Source organism: Struthio camelus, chromosome 10, assembly GCF_040807025.1.
Source record: "Struthio camelus isolate bStrCam1 chromosome 10, bStrCam1.hap1, whole genome shotgun sequence".
Lineage (NCBI taxonomy): Eukaryota > Metazoa > Chordata > Aves > Struthioniformes > Struthionidae > Struthio > Struthio camelus.
Window position 1 is genome coordinate 12,974,635 of NC_090951.1, and position 23,435 is coordinate 12,998,069.

The 23,435-nt window shown below is 35.8% G+C and overlaps 1 protein-coding gene across 2 annotated transcripts; it reads right to left on the reverse strand.

The window, feature by feature from the left end:
* Positions 1-3,062: 3,062 nt before the first annotated feature.
* Positions 3,063-22,656, reverse strand: ZNF507 (zinc finger protein 507). 2 transcript variants are annotated; one of them, XM_009678356.2, is made up of 6 exons: positions 20,533-22,656; positions 19,422-19,527; positions 14,022-14,136; positions 11,219-11,323; positions 7,295-7,429; positions 3,063-7,148 (listed from the first exon to the last, which is right to left on the reverse strand). In XM_009678356.2, the coding sequence occupies exons 1-6, from the start codon at positions 22,654-22,656 to the stop codon at positions 6,785-6,787; spliced, it is 2,949 nt and encodes a 982-aa protein (XP_009676651.1). In that variant the 3' UTR covers positions 3,063-6,784. The 2 variants fall into 2 exon arrangements, with proteins under 2 accessions (XP_009676651.1, XP_009676652.1); XM_009678357.2 differs by lacking the exon at positions 11,219-11,323.
* Positions 22,657-23,435: the final 779 nt, after the last annotated feature.

Genomic DNA, 23,435 nt, shown 5'->3' on the forward strand with positions numbered 1-23,435 from the left:
GTTCTATGGAAAGTGTTTCTTATAATGAAATTCTGCTGCTTTTCTACTACCTGTTAAGATGCTGATGCAAAGTAAAATCGACACAGAGCAAATCACTGCAGAAACATTTTTAAAAACTATTAAGAGCTTAGAAATTTGCTAGTTATACATGTTGGACATTTTGGACCACTAAAAGCCCATTCTCTACAGAACCGTGAATCAGGTATCTCTTGGGCAGATTTAACCTCAACTGAATGACAGGCTGCATAGCCTGGTGGTATTACTGAGAAGAGTCCTCTCGTGTGTGATAGATAACAAGCAAGTTACTAAGGCCAGCTTAGAAGAAATTTTCTGTTTTGTGGCAATGATTGCAGATGACCAACAGCACAAATTCCACTGACATTCCTGCTCTGTAAAATACAGCATTTTTCAAACTGAAAACAACTTGTATAATAGAAAAGTATTAGCCTTACAGAAATGGTTAATGTATCTAAGAGTAAACGTTAGCTTCAAGTCCTTTTAGAATAACTGATCAGCTCTAGCCCTCACTTTGAAATACTAACATCTATTGTTCAGTTTCAGATAGCAGAAGACTGGACAGTAAGGAAAATATAAATGCATTGTTTTCTTTACAATTCTATGTAATTCAATTTTAACAAGACATACTTCCTGTAAGTGTTTGGGTACAGCACTGGAAAAAAGGGAGTGGGAGACAGTCCCCTGTGCTTTGATCATGTGTCTGAAAGTGCTCAGGACAGATGAATCTGATGCTATTTTAATTTGTGAGTAATATTCTAGGGACCATGGCTGGACTGCACTAATAGCTGGAAAATATCATGCTACAGCATTCTTTCTTTAGTGTCTCTTTTTTTGCCAGGGACTAGAGCAATGCAAATGTAAAAAAAAAAAAACCCTATGCCTTGAGGGAGTTGCGCCTGAGAGTTAATATTCAACGTACTCTTGCTGAAATAATGTATCAGTTAGGCAACCCTTCTACTGGTAAACGGATTTAATATTTTAAGTTGTCAGTTTACAGCAATAGCATAGAATGTCTTGATTGATACTCATCTCTGAAAACTGTATTATAAATGTTAACTAAAACATATCAAACTAGCACGCTCCTAAGGAAACAGCTGAAGAAAGGATAAATTATTTTCTTGGTTTATTTATTCATCTGTATATTGCATAAAAGAAAATATGTAAACAACTCTCATCTTTTAGATCTACTAGGTTAATCAGCAGATCCACACAAAGCCTATTTAAACTAGAATTACCTGCAGGCCAACACTCTACTGCATGCATACCGTAAAGATGGCTTTACAGTTGCAAAAGGAACAAAAGAATATTATTTATCACTATTCTTGTTGCTCATTGTGTTCCAATTAGATCGTAAGATAGCAAAGTCTTAATGTTAGTAACATCTTGATTGGAGTTGCCTTGAAAGGTAACAAAATTAGTCAACCATCTACACAATGTGTACAGAAAATGGTTGTCAAACTTTATATTCAGCTTCTTTATAGTGGGCATGTGTTTTTGTTTTCTCTTAGATTGTCAGATTGAACACCGTAGAAAAGTTATTTCGAACTAGAAACACAAAAGGACTCAAGTTCTGCCTGAGTAAATCCTGAGTCTAAAACTATCTTTTCAGCTTCTGTTCAACTGCCACGTGAGAGGCGCTGCAAGCGTGTCAGATTTGTAGGTGTCTGTTTTCAACATTCAGGCGTTCAGGTGCCTGAATTTTTGCTTTGGGCAGAACCATCTTAGTTTATTTCTAGCCACTATTTATTAAATAAAGTCAGGATTAGTGTTTCTTTCTGAAGAGCTCAGTCTGACTGCTGTTTTCCAAACGTGCCTATATGGGGCTGTGAAGAACAGTGGTGTGTTGCGTTGATGTGTACGCAATAATTCTGTCTATAAATACTTGCCAAACATGTAAGACATACTGATTCAAATCCCACCTGTGTGTGGCAGGATTTGAATCAACTCCCTCCTAACTCCCCAGAAGCATGTTGCAATGATCACGCAGGTCAGTGTAGCTCTATCCCAACAGCTGTGTGTCCAGTCCCTCTTGTGCAAGAGCTGCAGCTTCCAGGAGCAGGCATGGTTCCCTCTCTATGGGCAGCAACCAGCAGCTCTGGGCTGGCCACGGCTAGCGAAGAGAGAAGTTGGCTGTAGGACGCTGTTTCAGGAAGGAAATGTGCTTCACATCAGATGTGGTGTTTTGGGACGCCAGTTGTCTGACCTGACTAGGTTATTTATGGGTGGAAATAACTTCTTCTGAGGCTCTTCTGTTTATTAAGCCAAAGCGAACGTGGTATTTTATTTAGCCCTGTAAATAGGACAGTACCTGGATGCCAGATCCTACTCCAGAGGCTTTTCTGCAGGTTTTACATTAGAGAAAAAGTGAAAAAAAACTACACAGTGTAGCATTCTGTAGCATAGCACCTAAACCCTTTTTGCAGGCAGTTCAATTTTGTTTTTTTTTTTTTTTAACATTAAGGTATTTGACACAAGGCTGTAATTGTAACAAACAAAAGGAAATAAGATACCGTGTTTATGTAAACCAAGATAATCCCAGCAACGGGTACTCTGATCATTCGCTCTTTCTTTACTTGGCCAGCAACTGAGTTATACCTTTTCCCTGAAAGAGATGGCGGAAAGAAGTTCCAGCAAGACCAAGAAATATGCTATACGTTAAAAATTAGGTTGCAAGACTATATGCATTACCTTATATGATGGACGAGCAAGTGTCAACTGCTTGCGTGAAAAAAGCTGTGTAAGGTTTTCACTCCATTTATATTAGGGACAAAATTCCCACTAGCTTCACTATGAATTTTGAAGGCACAATTCTGTCTTTCAGCATCATTCCATCATAACTGCATCCAAGCTACACCAATACTAGTGTATTTGGTTTTGTTTTAATGGTCTTGTATTTCATCACTACAGTTACTTTTACAAAACTTAGATTAACAGTATTAGCACCCTGTTATCTTGACACAAGAGTGAGAAATGGCAGTAAAGTATTCCAAATACTTTTTGATCCAAACAGATTCCCATCTCTCACAAAAAAAGTGACTGCAGCATTTAACAAAAAAGGTTTATTACCAAAATACAATATTAAAGTCAATACGTGACAAACTCCTGTAAAGCAAAATAAATTATTCTAACATTGTACAGTATTTCAGAAGGTAGTTAAAGTAGTACTACAGACTTTGCTTCATAGTTCCAAACAGACAGTCTTCTATCAGGAACACAATCCTAGAGAGAGCTTAAGGCATGCAGCTTAATGTGCTGGATAATTTTATAAAATGAAAGTCATCCTATTTAATAAGATACAGTATCAGAATTAACTGCAGTCTTTACATGTCAGTTTTCTAATTTGTTTATACTTTGGCTATAAAAGCAGTGCCATAGTGTTACGTTTTCTTAAAAAAATACATGTACCCATGTCCATGAATATCAAATGCAAATGTAAATTTCTATTAAATATATCTTAACAAATGTTACTTTCAGCACCAACTGTACATTTTTAAATGATTAAATAAGTGCTTTTGAAAGAGGAAAATATAGTAACTCTGACTGAAAACCACTTTATTTTTCCAGGCCAAGTATAAGTCAGAAAGATGAAATACCACCTATTTATCAGTATGGTCTAGTATGAATGAAGCCTTCTCTTTAGTAGAAGTATAGGCATTTAAAATCAAAGCTGCAAGTTAAGGTTCACATGCCAAAAAAATTATGTAAAGCAAACAGCAAGTGAATTCCTGATCAACTGATAGTTTTGTGACAGAAGATCCTAAAATATTTTAAAATCTTAAAGAAAGGGGAAGACTGCAGCGTTGGTAACCTGGAAATGTGCTTGAGAAACCCTTACATAACATGCAACCAAGTGAACCGCACACTTTCTAAAGCAGATATCCTGAGGAATAATTTGCTTTCAAAAACTGAGCCTATAATTACTTCACATGCAGAACTTCTGATAAAGTCCATGGGATTTTTGAATGGATAACTAATGGCAAGCAACACGGAGATAGAAAGTTACAATTTTTATCTCTGTGCAGATGGGGAAGAATTATTTGGTGGCATTTGTTAGGGCTCGTAAGAGTTTTCGGAGGCAACCAACTTTCTACTATTTTACAGTAACACATGCTCAAACTGAAAAAAGCAGTAAGATGGCAAAGAAAAACTAAATAGTAGCATTCTGCTCAGTAATCCTATTACAATGCGTCTTGGTGCATTAACACTGCAGGTGGGGCCCACCCAGGCACCAAAACTGTTAATTTTGATTCAAAGTTACTTGCTTTGTGAGTCTTGGCTCCCTGCCAGCTTATGAATGCAACTTTTTCACCTTTTTTTTCCACTAGCATAGCAACTTTAAAATACATTATCCTTTTACTGAAAAATAAGAATGTGGCAAAATACTGTTTCTATGATCGCAGATTTGTAGTTTAACATTACTATGAATCTCTTTGTACCTTTCAATTTTTCAATAAATGGGATCTCTGAATGACAAAGATCAGACAAATTCCAAATAATTTACTGCTTTCACACGAATTCTCTGTTGAAAACATTTTTTTCAATAGGACAATAACAATACTCCATTAAAAGTTATCTTAATTTCAGTTAGAGATAGCAAATGAAAATGATGTATTATTTTTAAAATGTAAAATCCATCTCTGTAAGACTATAAAAAAAATCAGCTTTTGACTGAAAATTATGTATACTTACTTTTACAAAGAGATGTGAAGTATCTCAAATATCTCGGACACAAAAATGCTTTGACATTAGATCCAGGCCAATTTTTAAATAGGTACTTTCTGCAATCTAATTTATAAACAAAATGACAGATACTTAACTGAAAAGAACAAGTTGAAGATGCTTAAGGAAATCACTTAAAATAATCACCAAACGTATTTGGAATCTTACTGCCTTTTACACTGGCCTTTAGATTTTGTGCTGCTTCATAAAGTTGTAACAAGACTTTTTGTTGATTTCTTGTTTGCCACTTTTAGTCAGCAGTACCACAATGGACTGTACACTGCATCTGCCACCTTCTTAGATTTACAGCTGTAGCTTATTGCTGCTAGCAGAAATGCATAAACAGGAAATAAACATAATACTATTTTTTTTTCTAAGAGTAAGACATTTTTAAGCAATGAGCAACTAAAACGCAGGTAACTGCATTACCATGCTGTGAGCGAGGCGTTCTTCTGTGCAACTGCGTCTCTTTAAAAGCAGAATGAAATGCCCAAACTAGAAAGTTTTAATCAGGCTGCTAAAGGGCTTCTTCGGAAGTGCTACTACTTCACTCAGTAGGAAGCATGTATTTCAAACAATTTAAGTAGCCAACTTTATAAATAATCTCAACAAAGTTGCCAGGTAATTAGCCTGTATGATACTATTCCCAATTGATACATAGACAGATGTCTTCTACTGCAAATTGCTGAATCTATAAGAAAGATCAGCATTGTAATCTTTGAAGCTAAAAGCTTTAGAAGGGAGAGATTTCTATGTGTTTCTCAGAAAACAAAGTAATCCCTAATTCCCTTTATGAATCCATACTGTATGCACTAGTAAAATTTATTCTACAACTGACTGGATCCAGTTTTTACTTAAAATATTGTTTGCCATATTTCATATTTTGAAATAGAACATTCTACAGAAAGATTACCATAGCTTTCAGTGAATGATTTCTATAGATACAGCGCAGCTGGACAAGTAGGAATTTTAGACAGTGGGATTTTCAAAGAACTCCAAAGCATGTAGGCAATTCTCAAAATCCCACTTTGTGCTAATCCACATCTTTAGGAATCTATGTAGCTTTAAAAATCTCTTCTTGTATCTTGGCTATTACATATCTGTTAATACCTTATTCTCATTAAAAAAATGGTGCTCATGTGTACTGCAAAGTAATCACCACAAGTTAAAATGACATATAATCTGCTTAGTTTTGTTTGCTTTTTTTTGAAATAGGTTTCACTAAGTGTGTAAAGAAAGCCATTAATAAACAGCAGGACATTATTATAAAGCATCCTTTACATACTTTTACATACTTTTACTTAGACTGTACCTATCAAAATGTATCAGATACTTAGTGAGGACCTAATCAGAAAAATAGCCAAAAAGCTTCTAGGCTACTCAGCTCCTGCTGCTCTGAATCAAGTTAGAAGATACCAGTCTTTTTTAGGAAGAAGATTTGGAGATTGTAAGGCCTTCAAAATACATGGGGAGAATGAAACACCTATGTACACATGCAAGCACACACATGTGCCCTAACCCACCTCCTCTCTCTCTCCCTTCCAAAATCTAGGCAATATGTTTTATGAGATCATACTGTAAAATGTCTATCTGTCTTTTGCCAATTAAAACAGGGCAAAAAAAATGCTTTGCCTGAATACTTGCATAACAACAAAAAAGAAAGGAAGAGAAAAAGCTTCTCAATTGATACAAAGCTTTTTTACCTTTAGATTTTGACTTCGGTACTAATGCATTATTATGGACCTGTCAATTAAACCTGACAATTAAAAAAAACAACAACAACAAAAAAACCCCCACGCTCTTGGCAACATACAGAGAAATAACAGGTTTAAATGGATCATTCTACTACCCACCCCTGAAATTTATCTCTTTAATGATTCATCTGTCCCTGGCTAAGCTACTGTTCTCTTAATGAAACAAGGAATTGGGCTCAGAAATCAGCAACTTTTGCTTGCATTTTCTTCTCTTTAGCAAGTTTCTCAGGCAAAATTAGCAAAGATAGAAAATATCCACTCTAGAAAATCCTGTTTTTAACTTTCTCCTTCATCTAGTTTGTGCTCTGAGTTGTGCTGTGGTCCTTATTTAGAATGATGTTTATGATTTCACCCTCATGTTCTTTCATATGATCCAACAGATTTTCTTTGTTGGTGGACTCAAACCCACAAATGCAGCAGCAGAAGAGAAGAACGCAGTATTCTGTGCCAACATGGGGCAGAGTGGAGTTCTTTTCTAAGCTGCATGAGGTATTCATCAAGTTAGGTTTTTCATTTTCATCAGAACCCGAAATTTCATTAGTTGTTTGGTTAATAGACTCTGTAAAAGACACCAAGTTGTCTGAACTTCCTAGTATAGGTACTGTACTTTCATCAGTGCCTTCTAATAAGTTTTTTTCAGGAAGCTGTCCTTGAAACCTAAAGTAATAGAAATAATAATAAAAAATGAAACAAATTTCAAAACATACTTTTTTGTTGCTTCTTGATAGAAACTTTTCTTTGAATCAGAGTTGGGTCCTTTGAAAAATTCTAGACGACAGAGCTTGAAAGTAAAACAGACATACCTGCTGCTTTGTGAAATTGCATCATTAATAGCCTTGTTCACTTGTTCATAATTATAATTTTGGTCACTTGCATGTTTCCACATGTGGGACTTTAGGGAGGGAGGATGACTACACACATATCCACAAAGAGAACATCTAGGGAAAAAAGTAAAGAAGGAAAAAGAGAAGCACACAGAAATTAAGCTTTATGATTTTAGTAATTCACTAGTTCTTCCAAAAGGTTCAGAAAACAGCAAGATACATTCTTTCTTTTCTCTTCTACCATACAATAGGAGGAATTGTGCTTACTCATTTCAGGAGAATAACACTGCAATAATTGTTTTTTACTAATATAGGTAAATATGCCAATTTCCCTCTCACTCCCTCTGTCAAGTTTTATACCTAGGTCATGTTAGTTTGCAAAGTTTCATTCTGAATTGTACACTGTTTAAAGGTTCTGAGAATTTTTAAGCTTAGCTTTTCTGACTTCTTAAATAATTTTAAAATCTTATCTGTTTGGTTTGTTGAAACTGTTTAAATACTGCAAAAATGCAATAGCACTGATAACTGCAGAAACAGGGAGTATGTCTATGTGGTATTTTGCAGGTTGGTAGTGAGGCTCTCTCTGTGTTCTCAGCACTGATAAACTTAATGAACTAATAAAATCTTTCTTGGTGTAGCATGTATTAGTTTATTTGAGGATAACCATTTTGTCTAGAGAGTTTTCCAACAGTTTGGGGAACTTTAAGAATAAATTTCCTATCTCCCTATGAAATATTACATAGCTATATGCTGTCTTGTTCTTCAACTTAGCTTCAGTTTTACACATAGAATTCAGAAAAAAATTAACATCTGAAATAATCCTAATTATTAAACAATCTTTGATCTTTTCAGGAAACGCACTGTTTGAGAAATGCTTTACAAGTTTTAGATATAAAATAAATTTTTGTCCCATTATATTTAATTTACATTCCCAGTATTTAGCATACAGGTCTTCATGTACGCAATCCTAATTATGTCTTGTAGAAACAGGAGAGGTTTTAGCATAAACTTCAGTAAATTAAACACAACCAAGACTGTTTAACAAAGGTAATACTTTGGTATTTCTTCTCTCATTTTCCCAATACTCCAATCCCTCTTTCTAAAACAGTTGTAAATTCATACTACTGAGGTATAAACATGTAGCAGAATTCACAGATGAACAGAAAATGCCATTTTTTGGAATGGTCTGATAAAGCTGAATGTAAATGTTTGTTCCTCCTGTAGAATTTGGCTGGAGGGTTCAAGAACCTTGAAAAAGAAACTCTATTTGCATACAGATGTATATTTATAGACATAGATAACTGAAGACTGATCAAATCCCATAGGACTTTTTTTGTACATGAATATACAACAGTAAAGACTTTTAAAAGCATTTTCCAAGATGATAAGTTAGTCAGCTCAGCATGAAGGAGATGAGTGATAATGTACGACATCACTCCAGAGCTGAACAGTACTCATGGTAAAGACGAGGTGCTCCTGCTACTTCGGAAGTCTTCAGTTTTTCAAATCACATGGAGTTCGACTAGGATCAAATTTTTTTTTAGAAATCCAAGGTGACCTAGTTCTAATAAATTATAACTAGGAATCTATCTCAGCCTATCTCATTCCTCAACAAAAGCAAGATGGTCTTCTCCTCAAGCAATGTGGTCTTCTGATATTTTGCATTAGGATAAATGTAAATAAACATAGGATAGGATAAACCTTTTCAAAACTAGGACTTGGAAACTACATAACCCAGTGTTAAACACCCCAGAATTCAGTAAGGCTTCACCACTGCTCCTAATGATAGTAGGATCTAGGACTTAAATGCCTGGCAAATAATCTCACAAAAGAAACTATTTCTACTCAGCAGAAGGTTGTGGAGAATAGCAACAATCTGACACGTTATGTGAAGACATGGTACATTACCTTGCTTACGTAGCAAGATAATCCTATTTTGCTGGCTAACAACAGTGTGTCCTTCTAGCTCGCTTGTCTCTATTACTTGATTTGGAATGTACTATTCTATTTTTTCCTCCTCCTTCTAACTTGAAGCCTCATAAAGAAAATGGATGCTTTCAAATATATGCAAGTTCACCCTCAGATTGAGAATTGTAACACGTCTAATAAGGCTGTTACAAAATAATGCCATCATTTTAAATAAGAAATAAAACCACCTTATAATTCCTCTTACGGATAAAATTAGGCCAAAAAGATTTTCTGCATAACACAAAAGTCATTAAATAATCCGAATTCTATTCTATATGCACATAGGTTCAATAGTCTTTTATCATATGATGGTATACAATTTTTCTACATCAGTAACACAGCTTGGTCAGTGGGCTGAAGGAAGCAACAGTTTGTTGTTTTGTTTTTATCCACTTTTAATTACAGTCTCGTTTTCTGAAGTACATTAATTTAATTGGCTAATTTACTAATCAGATTTACTTTGCTGAGGACAATATCATGACCTTAATACTGTTGACTACTTTAGTCAGGCATGCAGTTCAAATCAAAGATGCAGAAACTCAACAGCTTTTAGTCGGATGTACTATACTTTATGATCATCATCCATAATACAATGTATATTATGTTAAACGAAATGATCTCATGGGAAATATATACATTAAAATGGGAGGGCAGAAATGGAGGTGAAGGCAGTTTACTGGTGCTGCTCAATGTTCTATAGAGTTTGGGTTTTTTTAAGTAGTGTTTTTAAAAGAAGTATCAATTAAAAACTATGGAACTAGGAGAACATCTGTTCCTATCTGAAGTCTGAATTTGCTGCATAGTTACAGTATATGCAAGTCATTCTCAGAGAAAAGAAATTATTTTACCATTGACTTTTGTGTTTTAGTAGTAAATTCCTTTCATTTCTATAGCATGATTTGCCCTACTGATTGACCTATGCTGAATTATTAAACTATACTGTTCAAGTGTATCCTAAATTGGTCTACTGAGAAAATAATTATCTTGCAGCTTTTGATAGAGTATTTCCTCAGGGACACAGGGGACAAAGTGTGGAGATTTGCAGTAATCTTAGGTAATACTAAAAGCGCTTAGTGATAGTGTGTAAAGTATGACAGCAGAGCACACGGAACTTAGTGTTACTTTCTAGTACATTTTGGGGAAAAAAAGCCATGGAAGGACTTTGAAGTTATAGAACTGGATTTTCTTCAGAAGAAACCCCATATGTCAATGTACTTTATTTGGATTATTCCTGTTGCCTTTAAAATTCTTTCCTAAGAAATGACTGGAATCTTCCTGATTTTTTTCCCTTTCCTTGCTTTTATTTCTTATTGCAAATTAGTAGGAAACAATTAGCCATTTTATGCCAACTTTTCCTGATAAATATTTTTAACATATAAACAGACAGAGTAAGACTTAAACATAATGACCCTTCATACTAATTCTTAACGAGGGCATCGCAATGCAAATCTGGATTTTAATTAGTATGTGTACGCAAAGACCGTGCCTAGACTAGGATACTAAACAAAGCCAGAGAACATTCCTGGGCACTGGAATTTTACAATCTGTAATATTAAATTTTAGAGGTGCTCCAGCATGGTTTTGGCACATGCGTTGCCCCAAACAATTCCAAGAATGCTTTGGTAATTAACATGGTCCAGAAACCACTTGCAATAGGCAGTTTATATGCAGCCATCCCATTTTGGAAAGAAAGGGCTGAATACTGTACCAGAGGGAGGTCACAGACATGTTTAATTTACTAGCATAAACATCATCTAGGAACGCCATATCAAATCTCTCTCTCTCTCACACACACGCACTCACACGCACGAAATGTCACTGAAACAAAGAACGAATCTAGGAGGAAAAAGAATAGAATCTGAATTCTGCTTTATTTCATAACATTAAAAAATCACTACTATCACAGCTTTTTGCCAAATCAGAACTGTTACATACTTGTACTGCTCCATTAGCTGCACTGCCTGATGCTCCTGGGGGTGGCGCCTCATATGGCATTTCAAGCTATTCATATTTGTGGTGGCAAAGTCGCATACTCGACATCTAAAGAGACAAAAAACTGGTAAACTAATCTGATAATTAACTGCTAAAACTATTCTACAAATAGAAATTAAGAGGGAAAAAAAAGTATCTGAAAAGACTACAGTGAGGACTAACAACATTTACAGATGTCCAAGTGGTAACATTAACTTTGCATTTTTGGACCATGAGGACTTTTTGCACCTGAAAAAACCCTTCACCTTTGAGTAAGAATTGCTAGGTGTATGGAGCATGTTCTGTCCTGAAATCCATCTCATGCACCTCTACTGAAACTGGCCAACATCACTAACTATAAAGGGAGATCTGGGTGCTCTTGAAGCAGCCGTGATACAAGCTGCTTGGGTATGTTATGCAAAAGCAGAACACGATCGTAAGAGCTATAGGGGATGGAGTGCATTTCAAAGTGGATCTTATTCTTCAAGAATACAAGTTCTACTTAATGCAACAGCAATATTTCTCATGACACTTTAAATGCCAAACTATTGGTAATGAAATGTCTATGTTTCAGAGCATTATAGTTCAAACAGAAGTCAGGGATAAGATCAACAAATTTGGATTCGAGTGCCCTAAGACTCGAACTGGATTTGGATTCGAGTGCACTAAGACATATCACATGAAAGTCTACACTTTCATTTTTTGACTTCTGTCACAGCATGTGGTATGCAAATGATACATAAAACAGCCTGGATCTAGATCTAGGTCCCTGGATTTCGATCTCAAAGTATTACACAAAATACTATGCTATACATAAATAGCAACATACTACCAGGAAAGCTTCCTATACATAACATATAAAAACCGATCTAATGGGAGACACCAAGCTCAACTAAAACCCTGCATATTTATCAGGACTTTAGGATATTAAACAAAGCCAGAGAACATTCCTGGGCACTGGAATTTAACAATCTGTAATATTAAACTGTTAGAGTTGCATTTCTGCACCTCATTCATTTTGAAATGATAATATATTCAGTAATTTACAAAGTCTGGACTACAGTGGGAAAAAGTCTGAGAATCCGGGATAGTTGATTGGAGATTACTAACACTGCATTTTTCAAAGGGTTTAGCTGGGCAGTATTAAAATCTAGAAAGCTACCAAATCTACCAAAATGGATAATTTTAGCCATAGGTATGTAATAATTAGAAGCTATACAGTTTAATTTCCAGCATTTTTTGTCAAACAAATAATAAGACGTTTACAGGTATAAACATAGATGCAATATAGTAGGTTGCTATCTGATCCTTTGAACGGCTTAAGGAATAAATGTTTCACAAGGAGAAATACCAGAAATATTGGATCTTTATGTTTCCTAGGCTGTGGCCTGAGTGTTCTACCAGGTCTACAGATGTTTGCAAGGAGCCCATGAAAAGTTAGTAAGAAAAGCAAGCTGGATCATAAACTTATTATGCCACAGTCTATACCTCCAACTGAAAATTCTCATGTGTTCCTAAATCAAACAGGCTGGCTAACACCCACTCAGACAGCTACCAAAACCAAGATGCTCTACAGTATCTGTTCTTCCGGCTCCACTCAGCAGCAAATAGTGGCAATGGGGAAAATTCTGAGGAGGAAAAAAATCTATTTGTATGCCACAGTTGTGCTCTGAGCACATATATTATAACTTTATATATAATGTAATGTGATATATACTATATATAGTACATAGGGTGCCATGTAAATAATATATTAACACATTATATTAATATACAGTATTAACATGTAGTATTAGCATATAATACTAATATATAATATAATACATATCATATACATCATTATAATTCACTAAATCAAAATATAGCACATCTTGTGGGGTTTTTTTAGTCAAAAGGGAAAGTCCCTGTTTGAGTGCAAGGTTTCAGGGTCTGAAGATGTGTTTCCAGAGTTAGTACTAGAAAGATAGAAGTATATTAGCTCAAAAATTTTACTAACTCACATCTATTTTTTAACCACTAGAGAGGGACAGAGCTCCATCCTGAATAAGAATAGATCAAATTTGAAGAAATTCTGCAGAAACCAATAGAAAAATGCATGATTTATTTTTTCCTCTGAGGACCTGAACAGCAGTATTACAACCAATTTTAGCTATCAACATTTTTATATAGCTCTATATAATGTCTTTGAAGGAAAGTTTATAAAATCTGATCCTAAATGAGTGCGTTAATATTGATAAAGATAAGGGGACTGGGGCAAGACAAAGAGCAGATTTTTACTGCACTCTGTGGGAGCCAATACATCGATATCCCTTGACTCCTCCTTCCTCCACTAAGGAGTGTGAACATGGTTGCTTGCCCTGCTGCTTTAAAACGAAGCTTTAGAAGTAGCAATATGATAACGGAGAATGCCGTACAATAAAGCAACCAAAAAGCACTTAGTGTGCAAGGAGTCTACTAAATATGCTATTATCATCTGCCAAAGATCAATATTATAATGTAATTATTTCCCCTTCTACATCTGGATGCTTCAAACTGAAAACAAGCCATGGACTTCTCTAGCTACAGAGGCATCCTGGAAAAGTCAGCAAATCTTAAGTACATAGTTGATCAGCAAGCGTGGCTCCTTCAATTTTGCAGTGCCTTGTAGTAAAATTATGAAACTGGCATTTTTTAACAATATCTCAAAATTGCAAGAGCAAGGAAGTAACCTTGTTAAAACAAGCACACCAAGAGCCTAGCATTAGTCAGCAATAATTGAGACACTTACCTATATGGCTTATCAGAGTTATGAATTCGTCTGTGATTTCGCACACCAACATAAGTTGTGCTTGTGTAGTCACATACATCACATCTATACAGTTTTTGAACAGAAGCCTTGTTTCCTATACGAAACAAAACGCTTAACTTTAGAGAGATGCATTCAGCATTATAAGAAGTTCTCAGATGATACTTTCAGCATACAGTTGAATTATGAAACATGAATTAACATTTAAAAGTGTTACTTCAGTATTTGGAGCTAACTGGAAATGGACATAGAGATAATAAACGCTCATTACCAGGCTGTTCTGCGTTCTCCCTGCCATTTACTGGCATTACTAACAATTTTAGGGAAGCGCATTCTCTTTCACCACCCAGTTGCTTCCCTTCTGGGTTACTGTGGTCAGGTCAAAATCCCATGTTATAGTATAAGGTGCTAAATGCTGAACCCAGGCCTTTCACTGCTTTGCAGGATCCAAATCAAAGGAAAAGATGGGCGAGAGAGGAGACGGCTGAGAGAGAAGTTTCCAAATGGCAAATATAGAAAAGAAAAACAAAAAGCTGAAGCATTCAGATCCTCTTTATCATCCCGATACACTCACAGCCACCTTCAGAAGGATTTGAGATGATCAAAAAACAGATACTGACCAGATGTATTAAGAAATAATTTGGAACGTCTCCAAATTACTAAAAAGCAATTGCAACAGAAATCATTTTTTCTTTCCAGAATGAAAGAGACTCTTGAAAAATTAATGGTTGCAGAGACAAAGGCTAATTTAACCTAGGAAACAGTGTGCCCGCAAGTGTACAGTGAGAATATTTTGGGATGTGACTGTGTAGGCCTTAAAAGCTCTATTCCTGCTCCCTCACTGAGCAAGGGAACTGATTTGGGTTAGAAATATTAACATTTGGAAGGAGGGATGGTATTTTTAATGCAGGTCATTTTTCTGCTCTAGCTTATCATGCATCCTTCATGCACTCCCAAGTGAGGGAACAGCAGAAAGAAGGACAAACAGATTGGGGCTGCTTACATCAGTGCTACTGCCAAAAGAAACACCAAACTAAGACCTAAGGTTTTTCTTTTTGCATCTGACCTTTTCACTAACCTAACTATTACAATTCTACTTTTCTACTGTTCAAGTTCACCGCACCTTTACACCGAATTCTTATGAGCTGACTGAATGGTCAAGCCATGACTCTCAGTAACATATGTGGGCTTTGAAGAAACTGACAGAGATCCTTGAGAAATTCTCGGGTGGGAAAGGATCATTGCTAGAGTACATGCCAAAACCAAAATAAATATACAATTCAACAAATTATATATGGGAGACAAAATAAAGCTCAAATCTTGCGGAAACAGACTTGAGCAACTCCTCATGCTCCTATGAAGCACAATTCTAGCACAAACAAGCCATTAGTTTGTGTTGTGAGGGGTTTTAGTACTACTAGAATACACTGGAAGATCCTAGGTAGAACAGAAAAAGGGGTATTAGCTGGGTGGTTTTTTTATAGATGTTGCCTTAAGAACGCTGATAATATTAACAAGTCATCTACTTCCCAGCCCTCCCAGCTCCTTCCCAAACCAGAGACAATCCCTAACCCCCCCCCCCCCCCCCCCCCCCAGAATAAAGGTTCTAATTTCTCAGATTTAATCCCTGTATTCTGTTAAAGGCTTGTCAAGGTCACGAGCACTGAAGGTCCACGTCAAGCTGAGAGGAGGGTATGCCACTCTTAGGACTGTTTGAAAGGAAATACAAGCTTGAACTTTGAAATAAGAGACTGTTCATAAAGATGGAAAGTAGACTTTTTAGACATATCTCTGCTTAGGTCCAAATACCACATAGATCTTGCCAGTTTGGAGCAATAAAAACTGACTGAAACCCTCGCCTTCATCACCTCCTGAATCCCGATTCTTTGTAGCTAAAGACAGGAGAGATGAGAAAAGCAGACTGAATTCAGGAGAAACTGTAGCATTTATCTTGAAAACAGAAGTTCCATCTCCTGAGTCCAAAACCTGAACAGTTTTTGTAAAGACTATTTTGTTCTGGGGTTTCCTCTTGATGCTGCTGGGTTCCAACAACCCAGATTGACTCTTTCATTACCAAAGTAGAAATTAAGTACATTCATGGCAGAACTCTGTTTTAAGGAGATATTTTGAAGTTCAACTTTTCACTTCAATCTTATTCCACTGCGGGGCACTGAATTATGTCAAAATGTTTTAAGTATATTATTTTGAGGGATACAGTGACTTAAACGGTAAGTAAAAATTACCACTACTTAAATTTTCACTCTAAAAGCCAGCACTCTTGGTTCAAGATGCAAAGTAATTAGTTAGTGCTGGAGCTCTAGGCTTATATTACCAGAGGGTTATTCTGAAGAATATATCATATTCATTTATATTATCCTATAAAATAAAATGACAGTCTGAACACAAAGAAAGTCTAAAAAAAAAAAAGAATAATTCTCTGTGTGTGCAAAGATAACAGAAAAAATATTTTACACTCTTTAAAACTTAATGAATTGCTCACTGTTCTGGCATTTTTTACAAAAACAAAATAGTACAGAAGTAATACATAATATGCACTCTTTGCAATTCAGCTGTAAAGTTCTAAAAATATATCAGAATTTTTCCTTTCCTATGTGCTTATATTGCTTTTTAAAATGTACTGCTGTTCAAAAAATTCTCTCTGATGACAAATTATCCGAACAGTTTATACTTACAGACTTAAGAATTTTTATTCCTACAATTGTGATTCTATGAATGCACATTTATGCAGAAGACCTCAGATTAATACAAAGACCATGGTCTGCAGGTCTACAGTAGAGCAGGGTTGTGTGAAGGTTGGGCTACTGCATGCTCTACTTGAATGGTTCTTTCATCTTAAATTCTGCAGCTTAAGAACAAACTGTTTTCAAATGTATTTTCTGTTAGGAATTTGGTATTTTATTGGGCAGGCAGCTTAAAACGAAAAATATCTAATTATATGTTTGCATAATGCTTATAAGATCTCATCTTTTGCACAGTTACAAGTGGCTAACCACCCAATAGCACACACTTAGGAGCAATTGCTTATACCAATCACTACTTTAAATTTATTCTTTCAGCAAAATGCACATCAGTTATAATACATCATATCCTCTCTGGCTGTAGTGAAATAGTAGTTGTTCCCCCCTCCCCCCCCCCCCCCAAAGGCTTTTTTCCTCTGGTTGTGGGGGCTTTTTAGCTTTCTGGATTGAGGAAATCTCTTAAAAAGTGAACATGGAAATGAGAGATCTTTATTACAGCAGCAGTAACAGGTGCTCCTATAATGCTGCTTATTATGCTATTCCTTCATTATTAGACATTTACAATCTGATCATATTCAGTGTCATAATGCTCCCTTTTAATTTATTGTACAACCATGATGAATAAAGAGACTTTTAGGACTAACTGTTTCATGAAGAAGAAATGAAACCGTTCCAGCTCAGGCATCTTTCACATAAACAGATGCTATGCCATAAACGTCTTTGTTTTGTGTCGCTTTATAGGGATGACATCTGTTTGACAAGAGATCGCTGTACTGCAGTGGTGTTGCAATTTGATTATAAATTGGTTCTGAAATAATTAAAGCATTCCAAAGTATAAGTTAATAAAAGTTTAAAGGAGAACTATTTTCATTCAAGCCATATTACTAAATTTAATGTGGAGTAAAAATTCAATTAAGGTGCATGGCTGTAACATTTTTATAAGATAATAATGAACAAAAATTATTCTAAAAAAATCGCTGAAGTAATTAAATCAAAATCAGGCGGATTTCACGAGCAGAGGTTCCTCTTTCACAGAAGTCACAAGATTGGGACATGAACTCTAAAGCTATCCTTTTAAAAAGCAGCATTTTCAAAAGCAGCTAGCCATCTTGATTTTCAGTCACCTTCATGAGACCTCAGCTCAAAAGGTACAGTATTTTGAAAGTCGGACATATTTCAGGTGTCTCAAGGTAGGTATTCCTTTATGAGGAATTTCTTATTTCCTTTCTTATTTCCTTTAAGTCATCTTTAAAAATCTTGGTCTAAAACATTACAGACATTGTCAGCAGTAACAGTGAGAGCTGTGCTTACAGGCATTTGTAACTAGCTCAACTAACAATGTTTTATTTCCTATTGCTTCCATTAAAACATTTAAGCTATTGCTTCTGAAGAAAAAAATACTATATTGAGTAACTTTCTCACTACCAACAGACCCTCCCTAGCCTTTTTTCTGCCTGCTCCTGAGTCCCCAGAAGGCCTATGGCTGTCTGAAGCTTAGGTCTGATGTACGGAATAAGCACTTAGAAACTAGTTTCCTGAGTTACGTAAGTCTAAATGCTCTCTGCACTGATGAGAGCAAAAAGGAGCCGGGAGGGGCCGTTTTATCTGAGGTTGATGAGGTAACTAGCTTTTAATTTTCTACCTTGTCTACTGAAAGCCCAAGTAAGAGGCAGCGTGAGCTAAAAGAACAGAAGTCAAGAGTTGAGGACCTCATTTTATAATGACATGCATTTTGCTTTGGACAACTCATTAACGGTTCAAGCCATCTACCCTCGCTCATGGTGGTTAGTACCTTTTTTCACAGGTAGTCAGGCTAATTCCAGATCACTTTCACACTCATTGATCAACTGTAGAGGCGAGAGTAGAACCCACAAATTTCAACTGCAATTTAAGTACTATATTACAGTATGCATTTTGCTATCTAAACAAACAAGAGACCATAGTTAGGAGAGAAAAGAGCTATGTGTATAAAATGGGAAATATTTCAGCCCACAGTTGTTCAGTGGTGCTCTAAAATTGCAGAGTACTAAAAATTACAGCATTCCTGAAATTATTTACAGCACTTTTATTCTGAAGGGAACTTTAACTCACCAGAGAGGACGATTCACACAAGTTGCAATAATAAATATTGGGGCTCCGGGACAGTCACAGCATCTTAAGACCACATTTTCCCTAAACTTCAAACTTTGGCTAATTTTCACTATCTTAACACTTCAAGTTAAAAAAATACCTATTAAATTATAAGAAAATACATAATTAAACAATAATTTAGAAAATGCATACCTACTACTACTCTGGCAACTATTACAGACATAGGTTGCATTTTTAGAACGCCTTACATTTGCCTCTCTAGGTCTAAAACAAATGACTCATTTTGGACTTCACCACAATTAAACAGTAATTTCTAGACATGGAATGCAAAATTAGATTGTATGTATATGGTGATAGCAAACTACCTTGCCACAGTGAGTTAAAAAAAAAACAAGGCTTTCTTTAAATTTCTTTAATTTTTTTTTTAAATTCAGCCTAAAGAAGATCTTAAAAACAGTGAGGCTACGAATACAGCACCCAGAAGTAATTTTATGAGCAACTTGTAATTTTAAGTTAAAAATATATACAGTACCTTCTCTTTCATCTACTTCATTGGAAACTATTAGTTTGTTAGGTGTAGCTGTTGAAAAGATATCTGGAAGACTGTGTTGCTCTCTCTCATGATTTCGCAGTTGGCTCTGAAAAAACAATTTCTCATCTTTACACATACAATGCAAACATACAGTGGTCAATTCAGATACTGCAGTAATTTGCAAAAATATTACTCAAGTTTTACTGACAACTGTTATAAAACATACATTAGCATACATAGAGATTCTCCCTCAGTTAATTTTACTACAAACAAAATGGATTAACCTATACTTTAATAATGTAACAAAGGACTGATAAGAGTGATTAAGAGGTGATTATATAAGCCAAGTTAATTTAAGAAAAAAAATCTGTTCACTAGAAAAGTGAATATATTCATTACGTAATCATTTTTTCAAACTAGGACCCAACAACAGGACATACGGGAAAACCTGCGCTACCATTGCCTATGACAGTTTCAGTTGTAAGACCAGATACTGATGCTATCTACTGTATTTTCCCAAGTAAAACGAGCATACTTGAGCATATAGAAACATACTCACAGGTGCTAATGTTAAAAATTGAGACTATAAAACTGAGAGCAGTACGTTATTCTGCTCTGGTGTGTAATCTTTCAGATCTAAGTTCTGCAGAACGTCCAGCCCAATAGAGCAACAGAGGAAGAAATAAAAGAACTTCTGTTTCAAAGATTCTCACGCATGTTCCCCAAAGGCCACTATTACTCTTGCACACACAACTAGTGGGTATGTTTGAGCATTCTTTTAGAGTTTCAATTTTTAAGTTCTCTAATGCTTCCATTTCTTCATTTAGTTACTACAGGTTGGTGGAACAACAGCAGGATATTAATATGTCCATAAGATGGCTCTCAGGAGAAATAACTTCTGTGAGGAAGCAAGCTTATTTCAGTGGGTAAGTCAGAATAATTATGGCAGAATATTATATTTGGAAAGTGCTGCAGGCAATAGTCTCCAACTGTAATGACCGTGAAGCCAGGGTGTCAGATTTAATTAAGTTAGAAAGAGGGATCATCAGTTATAAAAAAGTAACAAACAGGTTATTTAGCTATTATAAACAGACAAAGGAAATAACTTTACCTTATAATGAAAGGATTCTTCACATTGCTTGCACTGATACATTCTTGTTTTGCAGTGGTTGATCATGTGGCTCTCTAGATCCTTACTATTGTCAGCAATGTGTTCACAGATAGGACACTGATACGGTTGCCTCTGACGATGGACTCTCAAGTGTTGTTTTATGTAGCCCTTATTACCGCTGCTATAATGGCAGAGGCGACAGCGGTAGGGTCGATCTACATTAGGTATATATTCTACTAGGTTACTTCCAGAAATACTTGCATCATTTGCATTTTGGCATTGTGCGTTGTCTTGTAATTCTTTCAAAATGTCATCATCAGAAGCATTCTGATCTGTCCTCTCCTTCAATTTTTCAATGACAGTGAGTAGCGACATACTAATGCCCATTTTAATTGGTGCTTCTGATAACTCCGGCCTTTCTTTCTCTATCTCCACTAATGCACAGTCACTTTGGTTTAAGCTACTAAACTCCTCTGAAGGATTCTTAAGTGAGGATACCACTTTAGAATGAACTGGATATGAGCCATCAGCATCTCTCTCTCCTGTCTCTGCTTCCACAGAGCCTTCCCCAGGGAAGGCTCTAAAGCTAGACCTTGTTAGTTCTGCAGCTCTGATAGGCATTGTAACGAGAGCTTCTGCAGCTAACGAGTGCAGCCGTAAAGACTCTGAATTTGTTCTTCTCCGTACAGGAGGAGCATTTTCATCAGTAGCTATATTTTTATTAGAGCTTAATTCATTATCTTTCTTCTCAGTATTACTCCATCCTATTATCACCTCTTGAATTTCATCTGAACGATAAACTTCAGGTCCTTCACAGATAACATGGGACTCCTCTGAGATTAGTTTTTTTTCTGTTTCAATGTCAGGGTTCATCAAGAAAGGCTTTTGTAAGACACTTTCTTCAGCACTTGGCAAACGCTCCACTATTACATTAACGTGACCCTTTTTATTTGGACTACAATTAATGATTTTCTGTGCTGATGACAGTAGGCTATCAGTTATCAAATTATCCTGTTCTGTATCTGATACAGTCTCCTCTAAAACTTCTGTAGTAGGAGAGTGTGCTATTGACTGATTTAACACTTCTTCCTCTTTTACATTTGCTCCTACTGGCGATTTACATGACATTTGCTCAGAATTGCAAATCTGAAGTTGAAGAGAATGTTCACTATGGATATCTAGCTCATTGTTTTCCAAAGAAAGAACAACTGCATCCACACTGTGAGGTGTATGTGTTACAACCGTCTCTGACAAATTCGTAGTTTCATTTTCTTCTTCAAAAATAGGATAGGAACAATCAACTTCACCTGCATGTTTCCAAGCATGTGTTTTCAACATTCTTTGCTGACCACAGGTGTATCGACAAATTAAACACCGGTACATGCCATACTGCTCGTAAGTATACCATTTTCTCCTACCCATTTCAGCCACATGAGTAGACTGAGTTATATCTTTGCATTCCAGATTTCCTGTCTGATCAGTCCCTGATTTGACACTTCCTTCCACTGGCCCTTGCAAAAATGAACTTGAGACATTTACACATTGCTGCGCTTTTGTGTGGATGCTATTTTTACTGTCACTCTCATGATAATTTTGGAAGTGAGATTCAAGCTCTTCTTGATTTCTAGAAGCAAAATGACATTCTGAGCACATTAATATCACTTCATTTTTCTGCCCATGTTGTTTTATATGTTCTTGTAGTGTTAAGAGAGATGGTGACAGAAACTTACATAGACTACACTGGTAGCATGTCACCTTTTTTTTGCTTTGTGGAAGACAATCAGTCACATAATAATCTGCTTGTAACTCCTCAGTCTTTTTAGTACCAATAACAGACAGCTCAATTGTTTTAGCTGGGATTTCACAAAGATCTTCTGTGTCAAAGGACTGCACAGAAGCATTAGGATGAGAACGCTTTTTCCCTATTAAAAGGCATCTTTGCGACTTCTCACTTTCAACTATTTTGCTTAGCTTCTGAATAACGTGGATTAGTGGATCGGTTTTACATTTTCTGTCATCTTCACTGTTTTGCAGTGTTGGACCAATGACGGTTTCAGAAATCAGTACAGCTTCCTGTTCTCCAATATTTGGCATCAATACTGCAACACTGCTTCCTTCTTCCATAATATCTAAGAGAAAATGTTTAATAAAATATTAAAATACATACATGCACAATAATAAAAACAGAATCTAGTACAATTTCTGTTTCTCTCTCTACTAAACGCAGAAGCCTAAAGCCACCAACTTTATAAAAGCTTTCAGAATGAGAATATAAATAGCCAAAGATTTTGAGGACATTTAGTGGACAGCACAGATTCTATGCAATACGTTTGCACAGAGTATTTTCAAGCCAGCCTATAGCTGCATGCCTCCAACTTGTGTAATGGTAAGAGAAGTATTTTTCAAGTTAGGCTAATTAGAGTTGTTACAGATACTGTCTACTTCTTTACCAGGACCACATTTTGAATGTTAGACACTTAAACATACCAATCAGTAGTAACGGGCATATTTATGTCTAAAAGCCATGATATGATATGAAAATATGTTCCTAACATACTTATTCTGATACACTGATGTCTGAAGTGCATATCAATTTGCAACAACATAATTTAAAAACATAAGCAAAATCCTTCCTTGAAAAGTTAGAAAAAAAGGTAAGTCTAGTATTCTTGCATTAGTCATTTTGCTATGACTACATTAAAGACAATTCAAATGTCAAGTCATACTTATTACAAATGCCATTTCATAGAGAACCTACTAATTGTAGCTTTCCCTACAATTAAGAAATTGTAGGGAAAAAAACCAATTGGTACTTAAGTCCTGAATAGTAGTTTTCTCTGTTTTGAGGAAAAAATAGTTATGGAAGCTAAAGGCAATAACTATTTCCACTTGTACTTCCTTTA

Excerpts from the sequence above, each read along its gene's own strand:
- ZNF507 (XM_009678356.2), bottom strand. The coding sequence starts at position 22,656 with ATGGAAGAAGGAAGCAGTGTTGCAGTATTGATGCCAAATATTGGAGAA. Across the intron at positions 19,528-20,532 it reads AAGAATCCTTTCATTATAAG|AGCCAACTGCGAAATCATGA; the intron begins GTAAAGTTATTT and ends TTGTTTTTTCAG. Across the intron at positions 7,430-11,218 it reads CAGCTAATGGAGCAGTACAA|ATGTTCTCTTTGTGGATATG; the intron begins GTATGTAACAGT and ends TTTTTTCCCTAG.